The 20,436-nt window shown below is 42.3% G+C and overlaps 1 protein-coding gene across 2 annotated transcripts in view; it reads left to right on the top strand.

The window, feature by feature from the left end:
- Positions 1–17,347, top strand: part of SIMC1 (SUMO interacting motifs containing 1) — a 30,490-nt gene extending 13,143 nt beyond the window's left edge. Inside the window, exons 2-10 of one of the 2 annotated variants that reach the window (XM_089527526.1) lie at positions 1,129–1,902; positions 3,992–4,233; positions 5,376–5,445; positions 8,802–8,950; positions 9,188–9,376; positions 10,422–10,550; positions 15,587–15,740; positions 16,100–16,184; positions 16,905–17,347. In XM_089527526.1, coding sequence (XP_089383652.1) covers positions 1,129–1,902; positions 3,992–4,233; positions 5,376–5,445; positions 8,802–8,950; positions 9,188–9,376; positions 10,422–10,550; positions 15,587–15,740; positions 16,100–16,184; positions 16,905–17,125 — 2,013 coding nt within the window. In that variant the 3' untranslated portion in view covers positions 17,126–17,347. The remainder of the gene's footprint in view (positions 1–1,128; positions 1,903–3,991; positions 4,234–5,375; positions 5,446–8,801; positions 8,951–9,187; positions 9,377–10,421; positions 10,551–15,586; positions 15,741–16,099; positions 16,185–16,904) is intronic. The other variant, XM_089527537.1, reaches the window with a different exon arrangement.
- Positions 17,348–20,436: the final 3,089 nt, after the last annotated feature.

Below are 20,436 nucleotides of genomic sequence, written 5' to 3'. Positions count from 1 at the left end.
ACAACTGGTACATTACTGCATCCTGCTGTACAATGTGGGCTCCCTTCTTATCTGTTTGTTGTGCTCATCTGACCTTGCTGTTGTGTCATGTGATCAAGTAACCACTGAGGCCTACTAGGTTTGCTCCATCTATACTTTGAAAGTTGAAAAACTCCAGAATACAACAGTATTGATAAAAAATGGAATGTAGTGCTTTCTTCCAGCTTGATTCCATGGCATTTTGTGCATACAGTATGGAACCTTCTTTCCACTCAGTACCCTCCAGATATCTTGGACTACGTCCATCCCATCATCCCATAAAACATTGCCCTTCTAATTGGGAATAGTGAAAGTTGGAGTCCAACTAATTTGGAAGGTGCCAGTTGGGAGAAAGCTGCTGTACAGCATTGAGGGAGTGCTTTCCAGCCTAGGGGGTAGGTGGCCCTCACTGTACACTAGAAAATGTTTCACATGCAATGCCTTCTGCTAATGCATTGAAATTTTCTGCATACCTAAGAGGTAGACAAGATTAATGCTCTCTGTGTGTGCATGCATGTATGTGTGTGGGAGAGACCTGGCAAGTGATTACTGTTTGTTTTTTCCCCTAATAAGCATCTCAGTCAATGAAAGGGATAGGAGTCTGAGATTTATTTGTGTGTGTGTGTTGGGGGGGGGGGTCCTATATTACCAACCTGATAACCCAAAGGAGTGAAATCCTTCCCAAATTAGAAAATCTTTCAGCCCTTCCAAAACAAAGAATGTAGTCTCTGTCATCAATAAATGTTCGAAAGAGAGAAAATTGAGTTGTGGAACTTGTGTAGCATAGTCTTGGCATTTATAAGAAGGTTATCAATTGGGCTTGAGGGATAGAACAGACTCCAGGGCAGCCTGCAGATGTTCTGCATAATGACTCCTACTTCCATCAACACTGGACAGACAAGCTGGAATTGATGGTGGTTTTAGTCCAAAGTATTTGGGATGGACTTAGTTGAGGGAGTCTTCTCAAGTCACCCACAAATTGTTGTGTTTGTTTCTTCTCAGATTTTTGTTTTGTTTTGTTTCATCTAATTAGTCTATGCATTGAGTTAAATCTTTTTAAAATGTCTTTCTCCTCTTCCTCCCCTTTCTTGGCCACTTTTCTACTTGCAGGAGGTTATTGATTTGACCGGTGATGACTACGTTATTGTGAGAACAGCAGCATATAGTGACTTTGATGTAGTCGATCTGACAGAGGCTGAAGAAACAATAGTCAGCCCTCTTCATGATATTGGCTACGCCACTCGAGACTTAAAGCACTCTACTCCAATTAGTCTGCGTTCTGCGGACTCTCCTAAAATCCCCACTACAACAGACCCTGAGATCCAACTTGATGAGCCTATTGGCACTTGGAATGGAGACTGTGTCCTGATTTCTGCCAAGAAAGAGACAGTGGAAAAGCCCTGCTTCCAAAGCAGCAGTTTCTCCATCACCACTACCTGTGGTACGGACTCGGAAAGCATCAGCCACACCACTTATAATAGTGATTTAGGTTCCTTGGGAAGTCCTCAACTGGACTCAGATGCTTTCTCCTTTTCTTCAGCCAACGAAGACAGTGAGTGCCAAGCATCCTGGGAATGTGTGGAAGAGCCTCCCAATCCTTGCCCACTTGGTAGAGCTTCCACCCACCAGCCCTCACCACTATTTCAGAGGCACTGCCCAAGTCCTGCCTCCTGCTGCTCTCCTATGGATGTTTCCCCATCACAAGCAGAAACTGACCAACCTTTGCTAGAGGCAAAGAACCCAGCACCAAGTGCTGTGACATTGAATGTTCAGCAACCTGCTGAAAAGATTGACATCAAGGTCTGGTTGAAAACATTGCAGTATTTCAAGGGGGTGCCTATCCATCATCCCTTTCTCCAAAATGTGGTGCAGCACATAGCACAGGTAATTTAGGGAAGAGAGTGGTTCACCAGAGAGATTTGGGGCTTCCTGGATCCCGAGAAAGGGAATGCATACTTTTCTAACATTGAGGATTCTAATGTCATCAAACTGGAGCATTTTTTGAAGGGGCCAAGGATAGTGGAAGGCAGGAGTGTCCAACTCAGAAGGGTTTGTGGGAAGAATGTCATACCAGTAGGTGCCCATGGACCTACACATAAAAAGACTATGCCACCTGAGTTGGAGACATAACTAGTAATTCTACCTTAATTAAATACTAACACAAGGTAAGGTTGCAGTTCAACAACATCAGAGGGGCCACATGCTCCCTGCAGATTAGTGGCCGTGAACCTTTGTCCCTTTGGCTCCCAGACGATGCACAGAAGATGCTACATTGACCCCATGAGCAACCTCCACGAAGCATATTAGGCCCGTAAGCTAGGGCTTGCCCTCACCTAACCTCAATTTATGGCTACAAGGTAGAATGAAACTGCCTTGTTGGCAATCAAGACAGCATTTCTTTGTGTATGATCTTCCGGAGGAAAGAGACAGGACTGATCCAACTTGAGAGGGCTAATGTGAAAGATAAAAAATTCTATGAATGAATGAATAAGCAAGCAAACAAACCTAAGATCCTCTCAGTGTGTCAGGCATGCATCATGAGTAGGAGACTGAGCTCATCCAGACTGGCCAAATATATTAGGGGATCATGGTTTGAAGAAGTGGGTTTATATCCACGAAAGCTCATGCAAAAATAAAAACCAGTTAGTCTTAAAGGTAATGCTACATTCCTTTCTCTCCTTCCTTTCTTCCTTTTTATGCTACAAGAGACTAATATGTCTCGTTTTTTTAAATTTAGTGTAGTTTGCCTGTCCCATCAGGATGGTAGCCTAAATGAGATTAAGCTACAGTATATCTCCTCTTCCCTGAAGCTTCTCATAGTCCTTAGATTTTTTGTAAAGAGATTCATGTTTTTAAAAAAGTGATATTTGAGGTCAAAAAGCTGAAATGTCTTTTCCTTCCACTTACTGAAGAAATTAATTTTAAAACAACATTGAGGAAAACAAGTCAGTCCTCTCTGCTCAGGAATGATGTGAATATTGTAGGAAATCCTGAATTGGAAATGTTTCTGGAAAGTTTCAGTATATTTAAGAGTATTTAAGGGTTTTTTCCTTTAGTATTTACCAACCAAAAAAATATGTCAGCTTTGTTTACATGTAACTAAGGCCCTGTACAAATGGGCATGAAGGGGCAGCGAGATGTCCCCCCTTTCTGCCCTGTATCAGTGCTGTGGCAAACACACACCATGACACTGATCTGGCCTCTGGTTTTTCTGGCTACTTTTTGTGTCTGTGCTGCAGCGCCATAGCCGCTGCTGGGCAGTTTGATCATGCCCCTTTGGTGCAGTGCCATTTGGGTGCTGCACCAAAGGGACATCATCATGGTGCATGCTGTCTGAATGGGCACGCATCAAAATAGCACCCGGGCAGCGCGGGGAGGGTTGTGAGCATAGGGACGCTCAGCCCTCACCCCACCTGCAGGGCAACACTTTGCTTCTCTGTAGTTATTTTCCCAATAGCAAAAAAGATAGAACTGAATTACATGTTTAGAAGGAAACACGTCAGTAAATTGATTGTTAGTTTAAATGCTTATATTTAAACAAAGGTTGATTTGGAACTTATTTTTACTGAGATACGTCTAAATATTTTTACTCATGACAACTCAATAATGTACTCTTCTCATATGTTAATATAAATTTTAAGGAAAATTTAGCACCTTCACTTTGTAACATGCTAGTTTCAGTTGGTGTAAAGAACTAAGCACATCAATATATATTCTTTCTAGATATTACTGTGTTGAAAATGTTGGTATGACATTACTTTTAGATATGATTAATATAGTATCTATTTCTGTTTCGGTTTGAACAACCAATCGTAGTGTTACTAATTTGTTTTACAAAACAATGCATTTCTAAAAGCTGAAACATTTTCCTTGGGAAAATATTTCCATAGAAAACTTTCTGTAGAAAGTTCCCATCCTGTATACCTGTTGCCCAGGGATTGTATAAAATTCGGTTTTATTTCTATATACATAGAACAAGCAGTTGAAAGTAAATCCTATCCCATGTCGGAGACTGAGCATGGTGTCCAGCACTATCGAAGAGAATTTCTTCCCTGGAACCTTGGACTTCCTTATGGATTATGTGTCCTCCCAGCACTATCCTCCAAAAGAGGTTACCTCCTATGTAGTGAGGAACATCCTGCTAAGCACAAAGCATGAAGACATGCAGGAAAAGATACACAAGGATGCTTACTTGTTGTTGGTGAAAATTCAAGCGTATGTATTCCATGTACTGGTCTTATATTTGGTACTGTCTGGCATGGGACCACTAAACATTTCTGTCAAGAAATCCTCACCTTGGCTTTGTGGCTGTAATGGAAATTAGGACCCTAGAAGGCAGGAGCAGGCAAATTGCAGGCTGCATGCAACCACTTGGACCATTTTGGGGGGGCCCTGCACTGAGGTTGCCCCAAAATGCTGTATGGGGGCATTTGCATCAATTTTTGTTTCTGTGAGGCTATTTTAGGCCCAGGAGAGGCCTTTCTAGAGCAGGAAATCACTTTTTGCTCCTAAAAAGGCCTTTCCTGGCTCCAAAAGTAGCACAAGAAGGATAAAAAAGTGGCAAATATGCCCTCTTCCTTTCCTGCTATATGATTTCTACCAGCACTTGGGATATAGATGTAGATATGAACATACACACACACACAGAGAGAGAGAGAGAGAGAGAGAGTGGGTCCTTCCTATATGTTGGGGGATCTGTTTCAGACCCTGCCGTGTATGAAAAAAACCACATAAGGGTAAATCTCTTTATTTTCTATGGCAGCACACTCCCGCGTGCAGTGCTGTGTGGGTGCCAGCACCATTTTGTCCTCCCAGGCTTGTTGTACACATAAACTTGAAGCCAAGCCCATGTGTGGTGGAGGCATGCTGTGTATATATATGTGTGTGTACACACTTTTGCACTGGAAATAGTGCTCTTTCTGGGAATCTAATGCAGCCTCCTATTTTCCCACAATTGCCAACATCTGCCTTAAGGAAATCAATAACTAGCAGCATTTTCTGGAAATACTCTACTCATGTAATGGCTTGGTTTTTCATCTGTGTGGGTTCTACTGTTTCCATCCCAGTAATCCAGGGATCCCAGTTTTGTCCAGCAGTAACTGCTAATTAGAAAGGGGGGGGCACACAGTTGGTAATAATTTGTCTGTTTCCTAATAGTGAAATTATCTGTATAATTGTCTCTGATAATTACAGTCAAAGACTTGAGACATACAAAACCCATAAAAGCCAAGGACTCAATGGACTATATGCAGATAATGATTTGTAAAGTGGGTTATACTAGGGTTTTTTTGTAGGGGCAGAGGAAGATTGGTAAAAAGAGTTGACACTAGTATAACTGGCCTAATTCTAAATTTTAGGCTTCATCCAGCAAAGGTTGACACTGTGGTGTGGGACTGGCCACTGCTACGTGAAGTCATGGAAGATGAGGTATGTTGCTTGTATGGAAGGGGTAATTTTAAAGAAACTACTGTTCTACCTGCCTCTGCATTACTTGCCTTTCTCTAAACCAATTTGAACCAGGTCAGCCTGGCAAAGAATCACTTGGGTTTCCTGCAGAAAAAAAGAGAACAAAAGTTGTCTAGCTGAACTTTGTTGTTAGTAACCAGTCTCATTAAATGACATTTTGCTCTCTTTCTGACTTGGGGCTGTAGAATATGTCTGATTAGGTCCAGAGGAGACTCCAAAGTAAAGCTTGCCAACAGAATGAAATTAAAATATGCTAAAGCTAAATACCATAGGTGTGCCACCGTGAAGTGGACGGGTAGAATTTGCTCTCTGGTCAAACACACACCCATGGGCCACGCTATTGGTCCACTATAACCATGAGTGATGTCACACACCAAGTCTTGGGAATCACAGGCATAAGTAAGGAGTTGGATGCTACATAGCCCACAGGTTGTACAATATTGTTTTCCTAAGAGAATCTCAACCTTCTGGCTAGGAAAAGGGGGAAATACCATTGGTAGTAATTTTATGCTACACTGAGTTGCCTGATGTTCTGCTCCCAGCAGTGCTAAGAATCTCTGTTGCCATGAGATGTCTATGTGTCCCATTGGGTAATCAAGTTCTTCTGTGGCTCATGCCTTTTGTTTAAAAAAAATACCAACAACCAATTTTCAGTGTTGGCTTTATTCTGGCTGTATGCATGAAACTTGAATAGGCCATTGCTACAGGGTGACCTCATGTCATAACCACAAAGGAGAACAAGGCACCACAAAATGTAGCACATTACAAAATAAAAGCTAGGAACATTAATATACATATCAAATCATTTCATATGGTTTATTTACAGCTATATTATACATACAATATTTTATTATGTACTCAGCTACATTTTTCTGATGAACTTATCTTGGTTAAAATAACTGCTCCCTATCCCTAGTACCCCTTCACTTTCTGATCTTTCCAGGCTCCTTCTTCCTCTTCTCCACCTCTTCTTTGCTTGAGTTCCTGAAATAGAGAAAACTGCATCCTCGGCTGTCTCCCATACTGACATTCTGTCCTCTTGCGCATTTTCCTCCCCTCCTGCCACCCAGCCAACCTGTTCTCAGCACAAGCCACTTTTTTCAAGAGCTCCCTGAATGCCCCAGTTACATCCTATAATAAACCTTGATTTGGAGTTGCTTAGCAAAAACAAGCCCTTTGCAGGAGCAGCGTAATAAAAAATCCGTTGAGCTAGATCTTGCTTGTCTGCTGAGGCGCTGGATGACACAAGGACAGGTTTTATGGCCAGGATGGGGGATATGCCAGAGGAGCAGTCTCTTTTGTAGGGGTATGTGTTAAAGATTAGATTAGTCATTAGCTTGCTTTAGAATGTTTTGTCAAGAGCTGAAAATACCTTACTTTTGGCAGGGGGCGGGGGGTTCACTTCTGAATTTATATAATGCAAATCTTGCTATATTACAAGGCTGGACTCCACATAGCATTAGTCACATGTCTAAAATATGTTAAATAACTTGGTTACTTCAATTTTGGAAAAAGGTAGCTGTGTCCCACAGGGTGTGCCCCTGATTGAGATTGGAATCCAGCACTTTCAGATTTAAGACACAAACACCCAAAGCTATTTCAAGTTTAAGAGATGCCACAGCATTTCCAAAATTGTGCATGATATATATACAGCTTGACATTTAGTTGATTTCTTCTTTATTTAGAATTTCCGTTATAATCTGAAGCTCTTAAAAGCAACTTCTTTAGCCTTCTCATACATCTGGCAGTGCTCATGGGCAACTAGGAAGGGTGATTTTTAGCACAAAAGTAGCACAGGTCTCTGAAGGAGATCAGGAACACCCTCTGGATCAAAGCCCTTATGGCTACTTTCCCTCCAAATTAAAACCAGTCAGGTTAGGCCTGCTTCTTAAAACACACAACTATTGTTACAGGTAGTTTGGCCCTCATACACTCAAAACGTTTGAACTGAAATGCCTTGTGCACCTTGCCCATATTTCACAGAATTTAGCATGATGAGGAGCTTTGCTTTGCTTTATTAAACCAAGCATTTCTTGCTTGTATGATGACAGAGAGGGCAGTGGTGTCTCCACCCCTGGTGTCAGCTGGTGGGGTGGTGCCAGCAGCCAAGAGGGCATGCTCGGGCCTCTTCTTTGCTGTGACAGTAGAGATCTCCTTGTAAGTAGGCCCCAGCTCCTGTGGCAAAGCCAGGAGATGGGCCCAACCAGGTGTCACCCCACTTCTACAGTGTCACCCAGTACAGACCACCACCACCCCACCCCACCCCACACACACACAGTCTCCTAGTAATGCCACTGACAGAGGACCCACTTGGTTTAGGCTCAAAATGAATGGTTCAGGATTTTCAGTGTGGATTTTAGTGTTCTACATAGATCTTGCTCCTCTCTGGAGTTAACATGGCAGAATAAATGTTGCATAACAAGGCACTGTGCACCTTAGATAACTCACAATCTTCTTGATACCTTGGCCCAGAGCAGAATACAGTGTGACCTCAGTATCTGTGGGCTTCCATCCACGGATTTAAGCATCTGTGGACAGCAAGCCCCTGTTTTCACCAATGGCTGTGCCACCATTGGGGTCAATAGTACTGAAGTCCTGCACATTTTGGTATCCACTGGGGGGGGGTGTCCAGAACAGATCCTCTTGGTAATAGTAAAGTAGTAGTATGTATTTTACAACTGAGAAGGGTAGCTAGAAGCAGAAGAGCACAACGTAAAGAGCAGAAGGAATGTGTAGGCAGCAAAGCTCAGTTGGCAGCTGGAGGAAAATATTGCTGGAAGGAATGCTAGAAGATTCTGTTGTTTGAAACTGTTAATTTATTAAAGTATGTTGTAATGCTGAAACGAAGATTGCTAAAAGAACTAAGCAACAAGGACTATACTTGTTTTCTATTGTAACCAAGACTGAAGAACATTGTGCTCATGGATTATATCTTATATGCAGCTTGTATGAAAGTAAATACTAGTTGCTCACTAAGTAAGTAAATAAATAAAAAGCCTACTGAGTCAACATCATCTGCAAGCCTTGTGTGGGAAGTTGTGTTTGTCCATACAGAGGTTTGGAGGTGAATTCCACTGTGACGTCTGCTGTAAAATCTTAACAGACGACCCCTTGCAGATACTAAGGTCCTATGAAGAAGTTTAAAATGGGCTTGTGAGGAGGAGCTGCCCTAGCTATCATAGGCACTCCCTGAGCTCGCCTATCAGTTTTGCTCCCAGTAGTTCATGTCTATGGCTTGCCATGCTAAACCCCATTACACAAAAGGACCAGACATTGTTATTCATGATACTGTCTCTGCAATTGTCTGATCTCCTCAGGAAGGAAAATTTCCTGGACGACTCCTGTTCTTGCAGTACGTGATCCAAACGTTAGTAGATGACTTCGAAAGAACAATCAAAATTGGCCTTCTGCACAAATCCATTGCTAAGGCGGTGCTTTCTTGTGACGACTGCTCCAGCAACATAAAGTAATTATGATCATCAGTCAAAATGGGTGGTACTGACTTGTGGGGATTGTTTTTCAACATATCTAGAGGGGTACCTGTTGTAGAAGGCTGCTGTAAATGCTTGTGATGTTTCTACAGAATGTTTCTATAGAACATGTTTCTATAGAACATGTAGTACCACTTACCACTCTAATGTGTCCAAAAGCATAGCAAAAGGACAGGTTAGACATCTCTAACTCATCATTCTGTTTGTCTCAGGGAAGTGACTGAATGGTTAATATGTGCAGTCACTGGAGTAAGGCTTTCCCAATACAAAAGAAATTTGCAGAGGACAAGAAGTCCTTCATTAGAAACATTCCAGGATGAAAGCAGCAGCTCCATACCAGACCTGCACTTAGGCCAGACTTCACAAAGAAATGACAACTCTTCACAATGGCAGACCAAAAAGTAAGCACTTCCTTCTTTTTTGAGACTTGTTATAGATTTCTCAGGTGAAGAATCAAAATGAAATGCAGGGGTAGCTGTGGTGACTGTGTAACAAAATGCAAATACACATTTTAGTGATACCTTTATGAGACCAACCAAAAAGCGCAAAATGCATCATGCCTTTTGGATTACCTAATAAATCATCAAAAACTGTACTTAGGGTCCTATGAAGATGTTAGTGTTTAATTGAATTAAACACTAATCAGTCAGTCAATCTAAACCTGTTTGTTGAGAAGAGTAGTTGAATCTCTCTCTCTCAGCTTAAGATAGCCTAGTTTAATCACTGATGTTGCTGAGTGCATTAAGATTTTATAAGTAATTTAGGATGCAAATTATGATAGCAGTTTGTGTGGGTTTCTCAGCATGTCAAGCTATTGTGGAACCTGAGTGAGGCAAACCCTTGTTCTGCCTTGAGTAAGCAGTCAGTATGCTCCTGGACAGCACTCTCTGTCCTATTAACAGTGTTGCCAAGGCAGATTGATTGTAGCACAAAATGACTTTCCATCTGGGTGGAACTCCAGGCACCTGCAGCAACAGATCACATAGTGTCCAAAGTGCACTTACCTAAAGATTAGAAGTGCTGGTAGATACCATGTCATCTGACCAATCCAGATGAGAAGTGTCTGTGTTGGAGTCCCAATTCAGTAGAAGCCACACACCTTTATTGACTTACTTCCTGTGTAGAGATGAGTAGCACTCAGCAACAAGTCCTGTGTCTGTTATACTTCAGGCAACAAACCAAGTTTTCCATAACTTCCAAAGTGGCCATGCTGCAATGGTGATGCTGGTTACTTTCAGCCATAACTTGATACTCTACAGCAGAGGGAATCATGCAGCCCTCAAGATGTGATTGGGCTGCAGCACCTACCATTACCCACAGTGGGTTATTCCTGGTATTTGAACAACATTATCAACAAATATCTAGAGGGCCACATGATTTCCACTCCATTCTACAATGAGATGCAACTGAGCTGAGTAACTCTCATTTCCCAATTCTTTGACTTAGGGAAATAGCACTTTTCCAGAAGATGCTTTCTATAGCAGTTGAAGTGCACAAGTTTCCAAACTGCAGTGCCACCAAGATTGCAGATATGGTATTTTCTTCAGTGATGAACATTCCTAAGCGCTGCCAGAGGTAAGGAGTCTGAAAACAAATTCTGTTGTTTTTTCTTCTTCTCAAAACTCTCCTGCTTTGATGTTCAGCTGTCATGCCTCTAGCACTAGACTCATTACACTTCCAATTGTTCATGCACTTTTGGGAAAATAGCAAGTATAAGGTGAGAATCAGTGTTTTCCCTTTCAGGGAACTAGAAGTTCAGTACTGATCTGGAGCCAAAGTACTATGTTTGTGATCACATGAAGAATATGTTCTGTACTGCCTCATGTTTATTGGCAAAGTGTTCCCATTTCTTGTCATGGGAATTAGGCAGAGATGTCCATTACATTAAAATACGCCACAAAATGAAAACTTGAAGGCTTCAGAACATCTTGCTTTAGCTGTATATTAGAGGAGCAATTAAGGTTCTAGAATCATAGAGCTGGAAGGGGCTCCATAAGCCATCACATCCAAATTCAGTGCAGGAAATCCAGCTGCAGCATCCCCAGCAGGTAGCTGTCCAGCCTCTTTTTTAAAGATGTTTGGAGACCCCACCACCTCTCTAGGAAATTAGTTCCATTGTCAAACTACTCTTGCTATCAAGAAGTTCCTTCTGATGTTCATACATTCTAATGTCTTACCTTCTGGGGGTACAGAGAACAAACCTGCACCCTCTTCTCTGTGACAACCCTTGAGGTATTTAAAGAGTGCGATCATGTCACTCCCTCAGTTTCTTTTCACCAGCTGAACACGCCCCAACTCATTAAATCTTATCTTATATGTTTTGTTCTCCATACCTGTTACCATCCTTACTGCTTTTCTCTAAACTTATTCCAACATGTCTGTGTTGTTGTTATTAACCTATCAAGACAATTTTGATTTACATGACCCTATGAATTATCTTTCTTAAAATGAGGCACCCAGAACTGAATGCAATACTCCATATGAGGCCTGACTAGCACAGAATATAGTGTCACTATTACTTCCCTTGACTTGGAAACATATGGTTCAGTTATCACAGACTAAAATATTGTTTGCCCCTTTTGCTGCACCATCACATTGCTGAGTCATGTTCAACATACGATCAACAATAATTCCAAGGTCCTTTTCATATGTACTTCTACGAAGCCAAGTATCTCCCATCCTATAACTGCATTTGGTTTTTGTGTCTAAATGTAGAATTTTGCATTGTAGCACTGCGCTAGTTTTCTCTCCAGTTTGAAGCAGAGCCATTAATGATGACTCAATGACCATTTTTCCAACCAATTATGGATCCATATGACAATGTTTTAATCTATTCTGCATGTCATTAGTTTGCTGATCAGATTTCATGGATTTCATTGAATGCTTTGATGAAATCCAGATGGGTGACATATACAGTATTCCCACCATCTACTAAATTAGTGTCTTGAGCAAGAAGGGATTAATTTGGCAGGATTTATTCTTGACAAACCTATGCTGGTTCCTACTAATCACTGCCTTGTCACCTTGATACTTGCAGACTCTTGTATAATCCTTTGTGATATTTTCCCCAGTATTGAGTTCAAGCTAAATGTGCTGTAGTTCCCTGGATCTTCTTTTTTCCTTTTTTGAAGAAAGGGATGATATTTGTCTTTCTCCAGTCCTCTGGCACCTCGCCTGTTCTCCAAGATTTATCAGAAATGTTGGCAAGTGGTTCAAAGAGTACATCACATTCTTTCAGTATTTTAGTATGCAGCTAATCTTATCTTGCAGATTTGAACTCATTTAGGTTAACTGGGTGATTCCTGACTATCTTCTTACCAATCTTGATTTGCAGTGTGGATACCTTGCCAAGGTCTGCTGATGCATGGATACACAGTTCTCTCTCTTTTTTGGGGGGTGTTGAGCAGTTCTGCATTTTGAGCAGTGATTCCAGTGTCAGAGTATAGTGGATGGACTCTATAGATTTCATTAGAATCCATTTGTGCTCCAGGGAGTAAAAGGGCCTGTTTATGATTAAATGAAGCAGGTAAATTTCAGTCACAATCTGTCTTGGCCTTGAGCAAATATTGGTGTTTCATGAAATATCTGCAAGGAAAGCATGTCTTATTACCCTGCCTAAGGTGAGTGAGGCCAGAGTAAAAGTACAAAAACAAGGGAGAGAGAACAAATGAGAGAGTGAATGTACAGATCGTTTCGAGTAAGCCCTAGTTATGGAAAAAGTTGTTCTATTTCTGAATCTGTAGGTGTCAGTGGTCAAGCCTGCCATGCATCTTTGCTTAGATGGATTTCATTTGATTGACCCTGAGAATACAAACACTTGAAGATGCCTGCTGCAGCTGCCATCTTGGTCCTTTCCTTTCATGGTTATTTGTATATAATTGAGGTAGCAATAGCAAGTAGATTTCTATACCACTTACCAGTGCACTTAACCATTCCCTAAGCGGTTTTACAATGTGTAAGCTAGTTGAGGTAGACTGTGGCCCGAAACAGATGGGCCAAATAACACAGTTTCCCACCACATTCAGGGCGTAGTGTTTAGATGATGCACGCCCCGAGCGCAGCTGTAAACCGTGTAGATGTTGTGTCTTTCCAAAAGAGCTAGGCCAAAAAGGAGCAATAAAATACAGCTCCTTTTGCCTGCCCATTTCAAAACTGCAGCAGTGGCCTGGATCAGAGCTGAGAGCACGCAGTTACCACAGCCCTAATGCGAATTGCGCTAGCATGGCCCTGCCGCAGTTTTTTCGGCCCATCTGTTTTGGGCATGTGTTTAGTTTAGTGGCTGGTACTGCAATTTACTACAAGAGCAAAAAATAAAAAGACTTTGGATGCAATACATAGAAGAGTTATATAAAAGAGATGAAAAAATGAATGCTATGTGGAGCAATGAAACATATAAAATGAACCCCAAATTCTAAAAAGTGAGATGGAAGTTACAGTAAGAGAAACTGAGAAAAATAAATCACCAGGAACAAATGATATTCCAATTGAACTGCTATAGTGCACACAGACAGAAGCAATTCTAGTGCAACTAGTATATGTCAGCAAATATTGAAAACAAAATGGTGGCCAACAGACTGGAAACGATCAATATATATTCCAATCCACAAAAAAGGAGATACAAAAAATGGCTGCAACTATATGACCATAGCATTAATCTGCCATGCAAGCAAAATGTACAAATTCTTCAGCACAGACTCTAATCATACATACCAGAGGTGCAAGTGGGGATCAAGAAAGGAAGAGGCACTAGGGATCACAGTGCAAACATATAATGGCTAATGTAGTGTACAAAAGAATTCCAGGGGGGAAATCACCTTGTGCTTTATAGACTACAGCAAGACATTTGACTGTATAGATCATGAAAAGCTATGGATGGCTCTTAAGATCCTAGGAATGCCACTATATCGGATAGTCCTAATGATAAATCTGTACTTTGGACAAGAGGCTACAGTTAGAACAGAATGTAGAAAAATAGAATGGTTCTCAATTGGAAAGGGGGTCAGGCAAGGCTTCATTTTATCTCCCTATTTGTTCAACTTGTATGCAGAAAATATCATGAGAAAAGCAGGTTTAGACTCAGAAGAAGGAGTAAAAATAGAAGGAAGGAACAATCAACAATTTAACAAGTTATGTGGATGGCACCATACTATTACTGGAAAACATCACAGACTAGAAACAAATATTAAGGACAGTCAAAGATGAAAGTGCAAAAGCAGGCTTAATGCTGAACATAAAGAAAACAAAAATACAGTGAGCCCTTGGTATCCATGAGGGGTTGGTTCCAGGACCCCCTGTGGATACCAAAATTTGTGGATGCCCAAGTCCCATTTAATACAATGGCATAGTGAAATTGTGTCCCTTATGTAAATAATGACCATGGAGAATCTACACAAATTCAACCTAGACAGTGAAGAAATAGAAATAGTAAAAGAGTTCTCTTACCTGGGATCAAACATTGATAGGAATGAGGATTGTGGCCAGGAAATTAGAAGAAGACTAAGAATGGGGAAAGAAGCTATGAAAGAACTAAACAAAATCCTAAAATGCAAAGATGTACAACTCAGCACAAAAGTTAGAACCATATAAGCCATTGTATTCCCTATAGTATGGATGTGAGAGCTGGACAGTTCAGAAAGAAGATAGGAAGAAAATCAATTCATTTGAGATGTGGTGCTGGAGAAGAGTGCTGAGGATCCTGTGGACCGCCAAAAATACAAACAAATGGGTACTAGAGCAGATAAAGCCAGAACTTTCCCCTGAAAGCCAAGATAACAAAACAGGGGCTGTTGTAAATTTGGCCATAACATGAGAAGGCATGAGTGACTGGAAAAAACAGGAAAGGTGGAAGGGGCATAGAAAGAGAGGTGTGCTATATGGATGGACTCTATTAAGGAAGTCACAGGTATGAGTTTATAGGAATTAAGCAGAGCAGTGGAGGGAGGACAGGGAGTCTTGGAGATGTATCATCCACAGGATTGTCATGGGTCAGGATCAACTCGAGGGCGGTTAACAAATCAGCTAGATCAGAGTGGGCAGGGTATGGTCCCCAGGATGAAATATTTGTCCCCAAATGCTTTCTAGGGGATTTTGAGTTTGCTTTCTGGCCTCTTGGACCATTTTAGGGTCAGGAGAGGCGTTTTTTAAAAAGGAAGTGATTACTTCCTGTTAAAAAGACTTCTCCTGAGCCAAAAATAACACATTTGGGGGTAAAAATTTATGTATTTATTTATTTACTTTGCAGGAGTGTTGCAGCTCTCCAAGGCCTCCTAGCAGGCTGATGTAGCTGCTTATCCCCCCCCCCCCCACTCTGGAGCTAGATCAACAAAGCCTCTTTATGTTATTGGGAGATCTAGTTGGTCTTCATAGGACCCTCTTCTACCAGGAGCTCTGGTCTACCCTTTAACAGCCTGTGTTATTGAGAGCTTCCCTTGAGGCACTTCTTGGGCCAAGACACTTTTGCTGCATTATATTTCATTACTTATCTGTTGCTGTTAACATATTTTTGCTTTTATTTTAATACATTCCAATATGAACTGCTCTGAAATAACTGGACGAAATGGTATAGAAACAATGTAACAAAACTTTTATCATTCCAATGTCTCTTCTTGCAGAGAAGCCTTCCTAAGCAGTATGGAATGCGATCTCCTGAGATGCAAAGTGTTGGAGCTCATTTTCCAGCATAGCACAATTCCCACTGATGATCCCTTGTCTTTGAGGATGATTTTACATTTTATGCAAAGCTTTTCTCTGCCTGTAATGTACCAGGTATTTCAGTGTTCATTTCCATCTCTTTAAGTCTTAAAATTATTTAATTACTTTTTAATTATTTTTTAAACTTTATATTTATATATTGTAATATTCTTGTACTGTTTTTAATTGTATTGTTTTATACATGTTGTTCACTGCCTTGAGTCCCTATGTTGGGAGAAAGGCGGGATATAAGATAATAATAATAATAATAATAATAATAATAATAATAATAATAATTTATATTGAGAAAATAAAACAGCCTTGAGACTTGTTCCTTCCCATTGCTTAATCTTTCTCAAGTCCACCTTACAACATGCAGAATTGTCAAAATATAGCAGATATAAAATCTCAACTAAAACAGTATCTCTTCACAGGACAATGAAGCAATTTGGCAGGGATGGGATGAGATGCTTTACCACTTGAATTTATTGTTGCAGAGTTATCGCAACACAGTCGTAGGTGAGCAGTTTGTTCATTAGCTTGTCTAAACAGTACACAATCTAATTGCAATACACTGCTCTAGAGATAGTTGGAAAACTACTGACATGCCATCGCACTCAGTTCATTCAGTTGCCATCTACATGCAGAGTATGGGTGGGATGTGTAAATACTTACTTGCCGTATGTAAGTTTCTTGGATAACATACGACAAAATCTGCTATGTAGAAAATGAAAATTCCATTATAGTGTCTTATGCTCTAGACACTAGAGCCAGTGTGGTGTAGTGGTCTGAGTGTTGGACTAGGACTCTGGAGACCAGCGTTTGAATCCTGGCTTGGCCATGGAAACCCACTGGGTGACCTTTGGCAAGTCACACTCTCTCAGCCTAAGAGGAAGGCAATGGCAAACCCCCTCTGAACAAACCTTGCCAAGAAAATTGTGTTAGGGTCTACATAAGTTGGAAATGACCTGAAGGCACACAAAAATAACTAGTCTTGTGATCATATTTTCCAGGGATGTATTAATCATTGAAATTCTTAAATTCCATCCTTTTGCATAAGTATAGTTCATATACAGTTGGCCCTTCCGGACCATTCCCGACACATTCACCCCATGGATGCCAAAAATGGCAAGACCTCAAGTCCTAACAATTTTAGTGGTGACGCAGCTAACTGCACTCAAACAAGTCTCTTTGATACCTCAGTAACTTTTCCATGCTTTTTTTGTTTTGTTTTGTTAGATCACTTAAAAATCCCAATCTGTGAGCGAATGAATTTAATTATCAAGGATGCTAAACCCAAACTACAGTCAAAGGATTGTATTAAAGAAAGTGATGTAAAGTGCAGAGTTGAAAACTTCAAGAAGCATCTTTCTGAAACTATTGGGCAGCCAATTCCCTCACCCATCAAAGAAAAGCTTGAGCTACTTCAGGTACTGCTTCTTACTGCTCTGGATATTTAAAAAGATGACCGCTGGACAGCTAAAAAAAGAGCTTCTTTCAAGCAGAAGCAATGGGAATTCAAATAGTGCTCAAAAAGGAATAGTGAGTCCCACCCCCATTATGGGACTGTTAAAGCAATTTAATGTCTTCTTTTTTAAATTTAAGTTGTTCTAAGGTTTGTCACTCTGCTTTTGTTTTCATGTGGATTTTGTACTGCTTTTGTAGTAAATTATTTTACTAGTCATAGAGTGGGATGAGTTTTTTAAAAAAAGTATGTGTATCAATACCTCGGAAATTGTGAGCCTGTACATCAATCCCCTTGAGTTTAATACTGCAGAATAAACATTCATGCCCCTAGGCCCTTTCTCAATCATTATACTCCCATTTCATATCCTTTCCCCAAAAGTGCCACTAGAAATCCCCAAGCCCCCTGAGATCAAATGTAATAGCCATGACCCCCCCCCCTTTTTTTTTTTTAGCAATGTGCTTTTCTGGGAATGAAGGAATTCCAATGATAGGCTGAACCATTTGATATCAAGGGTAGACTTCACAAATGGCATCATGAATCTCATATTACAGGCCCTCAAATGGGCACTATTCATATTCTTAAAAGCATGGATCTTTTACAAGTGTAACAGCCAAAGCAAGTTTCCAAAAGCTTCCAGGAACAAGACTCTTGACAAAACATTAGACCACAGAATGCTAGCATCCCGTAAAGTTTGAAATAAGGAATGTTTTAAGGGGCTCCAGTTATACAGTGCCCTACAATAAACTGGCATGAACAAAGCAGATGTTTACACAAGAGCCAGTCACAGCAGATCAGACAGTTGAGGACAAAAAACTTCCAGAAAAAACCTCCAACATCATGGTGGTTTGCTCATCATAAAATTTACCTGTACACAGAAGCACAGGGCTATATTGACAGAAATACACTGGCAGGATGGCTGCGGTTTGTGCTGTACAGAAGAAACTTTTGAAATGAAGAGATTGATAAATCCATAAAGAGTTTAAGCAAAAGCAGTTGAAACACAAACGTTGGGTACTCACCATGACACGTTGGTTTCCAGCAGACGAGGGTCCAGTCATCCTGTGATCCGGGGTTATGTACCTCCCATTTGCTCCTGTAGGCAGGGACAAAAGAAGACCGGCCCCTATATAGGGAGGGACTAACCCCTCTGGGCCTCAGTCAATGACAAGCCAAGCAAAGCAGGATAAAATAACTGACCTTTAATAGGCAATCATAAGGAACAACTTAAAACTAAACATGATAAGGGCCATCCCGTGAGACCAGTCCCAAATGACTCTGACAACAAGTAATAACAAACCAGCAAACCAGAAATAGAGGAAGGGTCAAGCAACAGGTCGCGCTGAGCCGCAGGGGCACCGAGGGTGGGCAGGATGACCGGACCCTCATCTGCTGGAAACTAACATGTCACGGTAAGTACCCAACGTTTGTTTTCCCAGCAGAGAGGGTCCTGTCCTCCTGTAATCTGGGATTTACAAAAGCCCTCGCCCCTAGGGAGGGACGGTACCTAGTCGGAGCCTTTGGATTCAGCGACCACCTGCTGGAGGACCCTTCTGCCAAAGGCCGCCTCGGCAGACTGAAACACGTCTAACTTGTAGTGTCTCACAAAAGTAGAGGAGGACTTCCAAGTAGCCGCCCTACAGATCTCGGCAAGCGGGGCATTAGTAAACAGGGCGGCCGAAGTAGACGCACTCCTGGTGGAGTGTGCCATAATACCTTCAGGGGGGGAGAGACCTAACGCCCTATAAGCCTCCACAATACAAGTCCTGATCCATCTGCTCAGGGTGGACACCAAGACCTTCCGCACTGAAGAGCCTTGACGGAAGGAGACAAACAAGGCCTCGGAAGATCTAAAGGGTTCTGTTCTTTTAAGATAGACCTTAAGGGCCCTCCGCACGTCAAGCGTGTGCCAGCACTTCTCCAAGTCCCTTTGGGGGTTGGGGCAAAAGGAAGGCAACAGGATGTCCTGAGAGACATGGAAGGATGAATTGACTTTCGGGAGGAAGGTGGGGTTCGGGCGCAGGCACACCGAATCCGGCCTGAAGATGCACAAGTCCTTGCGGACTGACAGAGCCCCCAGTTCCGACACCCGTCTGGCCGACATGATCGCCATTAGGAAGATAACTTTCAAGGTAAGGAATCTCAAGGAGACATTGCGGATAGGTTCAAACGGCTCCACCGTTAGGGCCTTTAGAACTGTGTGAAGGTTCCAGGTCGGGAAGCGATGACGTGTAGGAGGAGCCCTGTTAGAGAGGCCCCTCAGTAGCCTCTTAACATGAGGGTGTGACGACATGGCTGATGCCTTTTTGTGAGGTAGCACCGAAGTGATGGCCGCCACCTGTCTCTTTATTGTGTTGGGTCTGAGTCCTTTTTTAATGCCGTCCTGAAGGAACTGCAGTAGAACCGGGACCGAGAAGTTGAGAAAGTTGACATGCTTCAGCTTGCACCACCTCTTGAAGGATCTGAAGGTAGCCTCATAGATGCAATTGGTAGACGGTTGTCTAGCGGCCAGGATGGAATCTATGACCTCTGTAGAGTATCCACACCGGCATAACATGAGGCGTTCAGCCTCCAGGCGTGAAGGTTCAGCCACTGAGGGTCGGGATGAAAGATCTGACCCTGGCTCAGGAGGTCCCGGCGGTGTGGTAGGGTCAAGCCGGCTGATGCCATAGTCTGGACCTCGGCGAACCAAGGGCGTCTGGGCCACGCTGGTGCCACCAGTATCACCTTGATCTTTTCTCTCCTGATCTTGGCCAACAGTCTGGGCAGCAGAGGCAGTGGTGGGAAGGCATAAGCCAGTTCGTCTGGCCACTTCAGGTTGAGAGCGTCCACCGCCTCGGCCCCTTCTGTCTGGAAACGCGACACGAACCTGGGCAGTTTGGAGTTTATTGGGGAGGCGAACATGTCTATCTGCGGCTGGCCTAGCCGGCGAGATATCAGACGGAACACCTCGAAATGGAGTTCCCATTCTCCCTGGTCGACATCTGTCCAGCTCAGCCAATCGGCTACCGTGTTGAGTTTGCCTTGTAGGTGTTCTGACTCGATGGAGACCAGGTGCTTTTCAGCCCAGAGGAATAGAAGGCGCGACTCGGTCATCAAATCCTTTGACCTTGTGCCGCCCTCGCAACTGATGTGAGCTTTTGTTGTCGTGTTGTCCGTCCTGATCAGGACTGACCTGTTGAGGATTGATTGGCGGAAGGACTGTAGGGCCAGCCTCACTGCCCTCAGCTCTAGTCTGTTGATGGACATGGCCTGTTCTTCGAGGGACCACCTCCCCTGTGCCATCTGGTGTCCGCAGTGGGCTCC

This window comes from Sceloporus occidentalis, unplaced genomic scaffold, assembly GCF_023333645.1.
Source record: "Sceloporus occidentalis isolate IW3139 unplaced genomic scaffold, rSceOcc1.0.p SCAF_1, whole genome shotgun sequence".
Classification (NCBI taxonomy): Eukaryota; Metazoa; Chordata; class Lepidosauria; order Squamata; family Phrynosomatidae; genus Sceloporus; species Sceloporus occidentalis.
The sequence above is the reverse complement of the archived record's forward strand: the minus strand, read 5'-3'. Positions and strand labels throughout refer to the sequence as shown.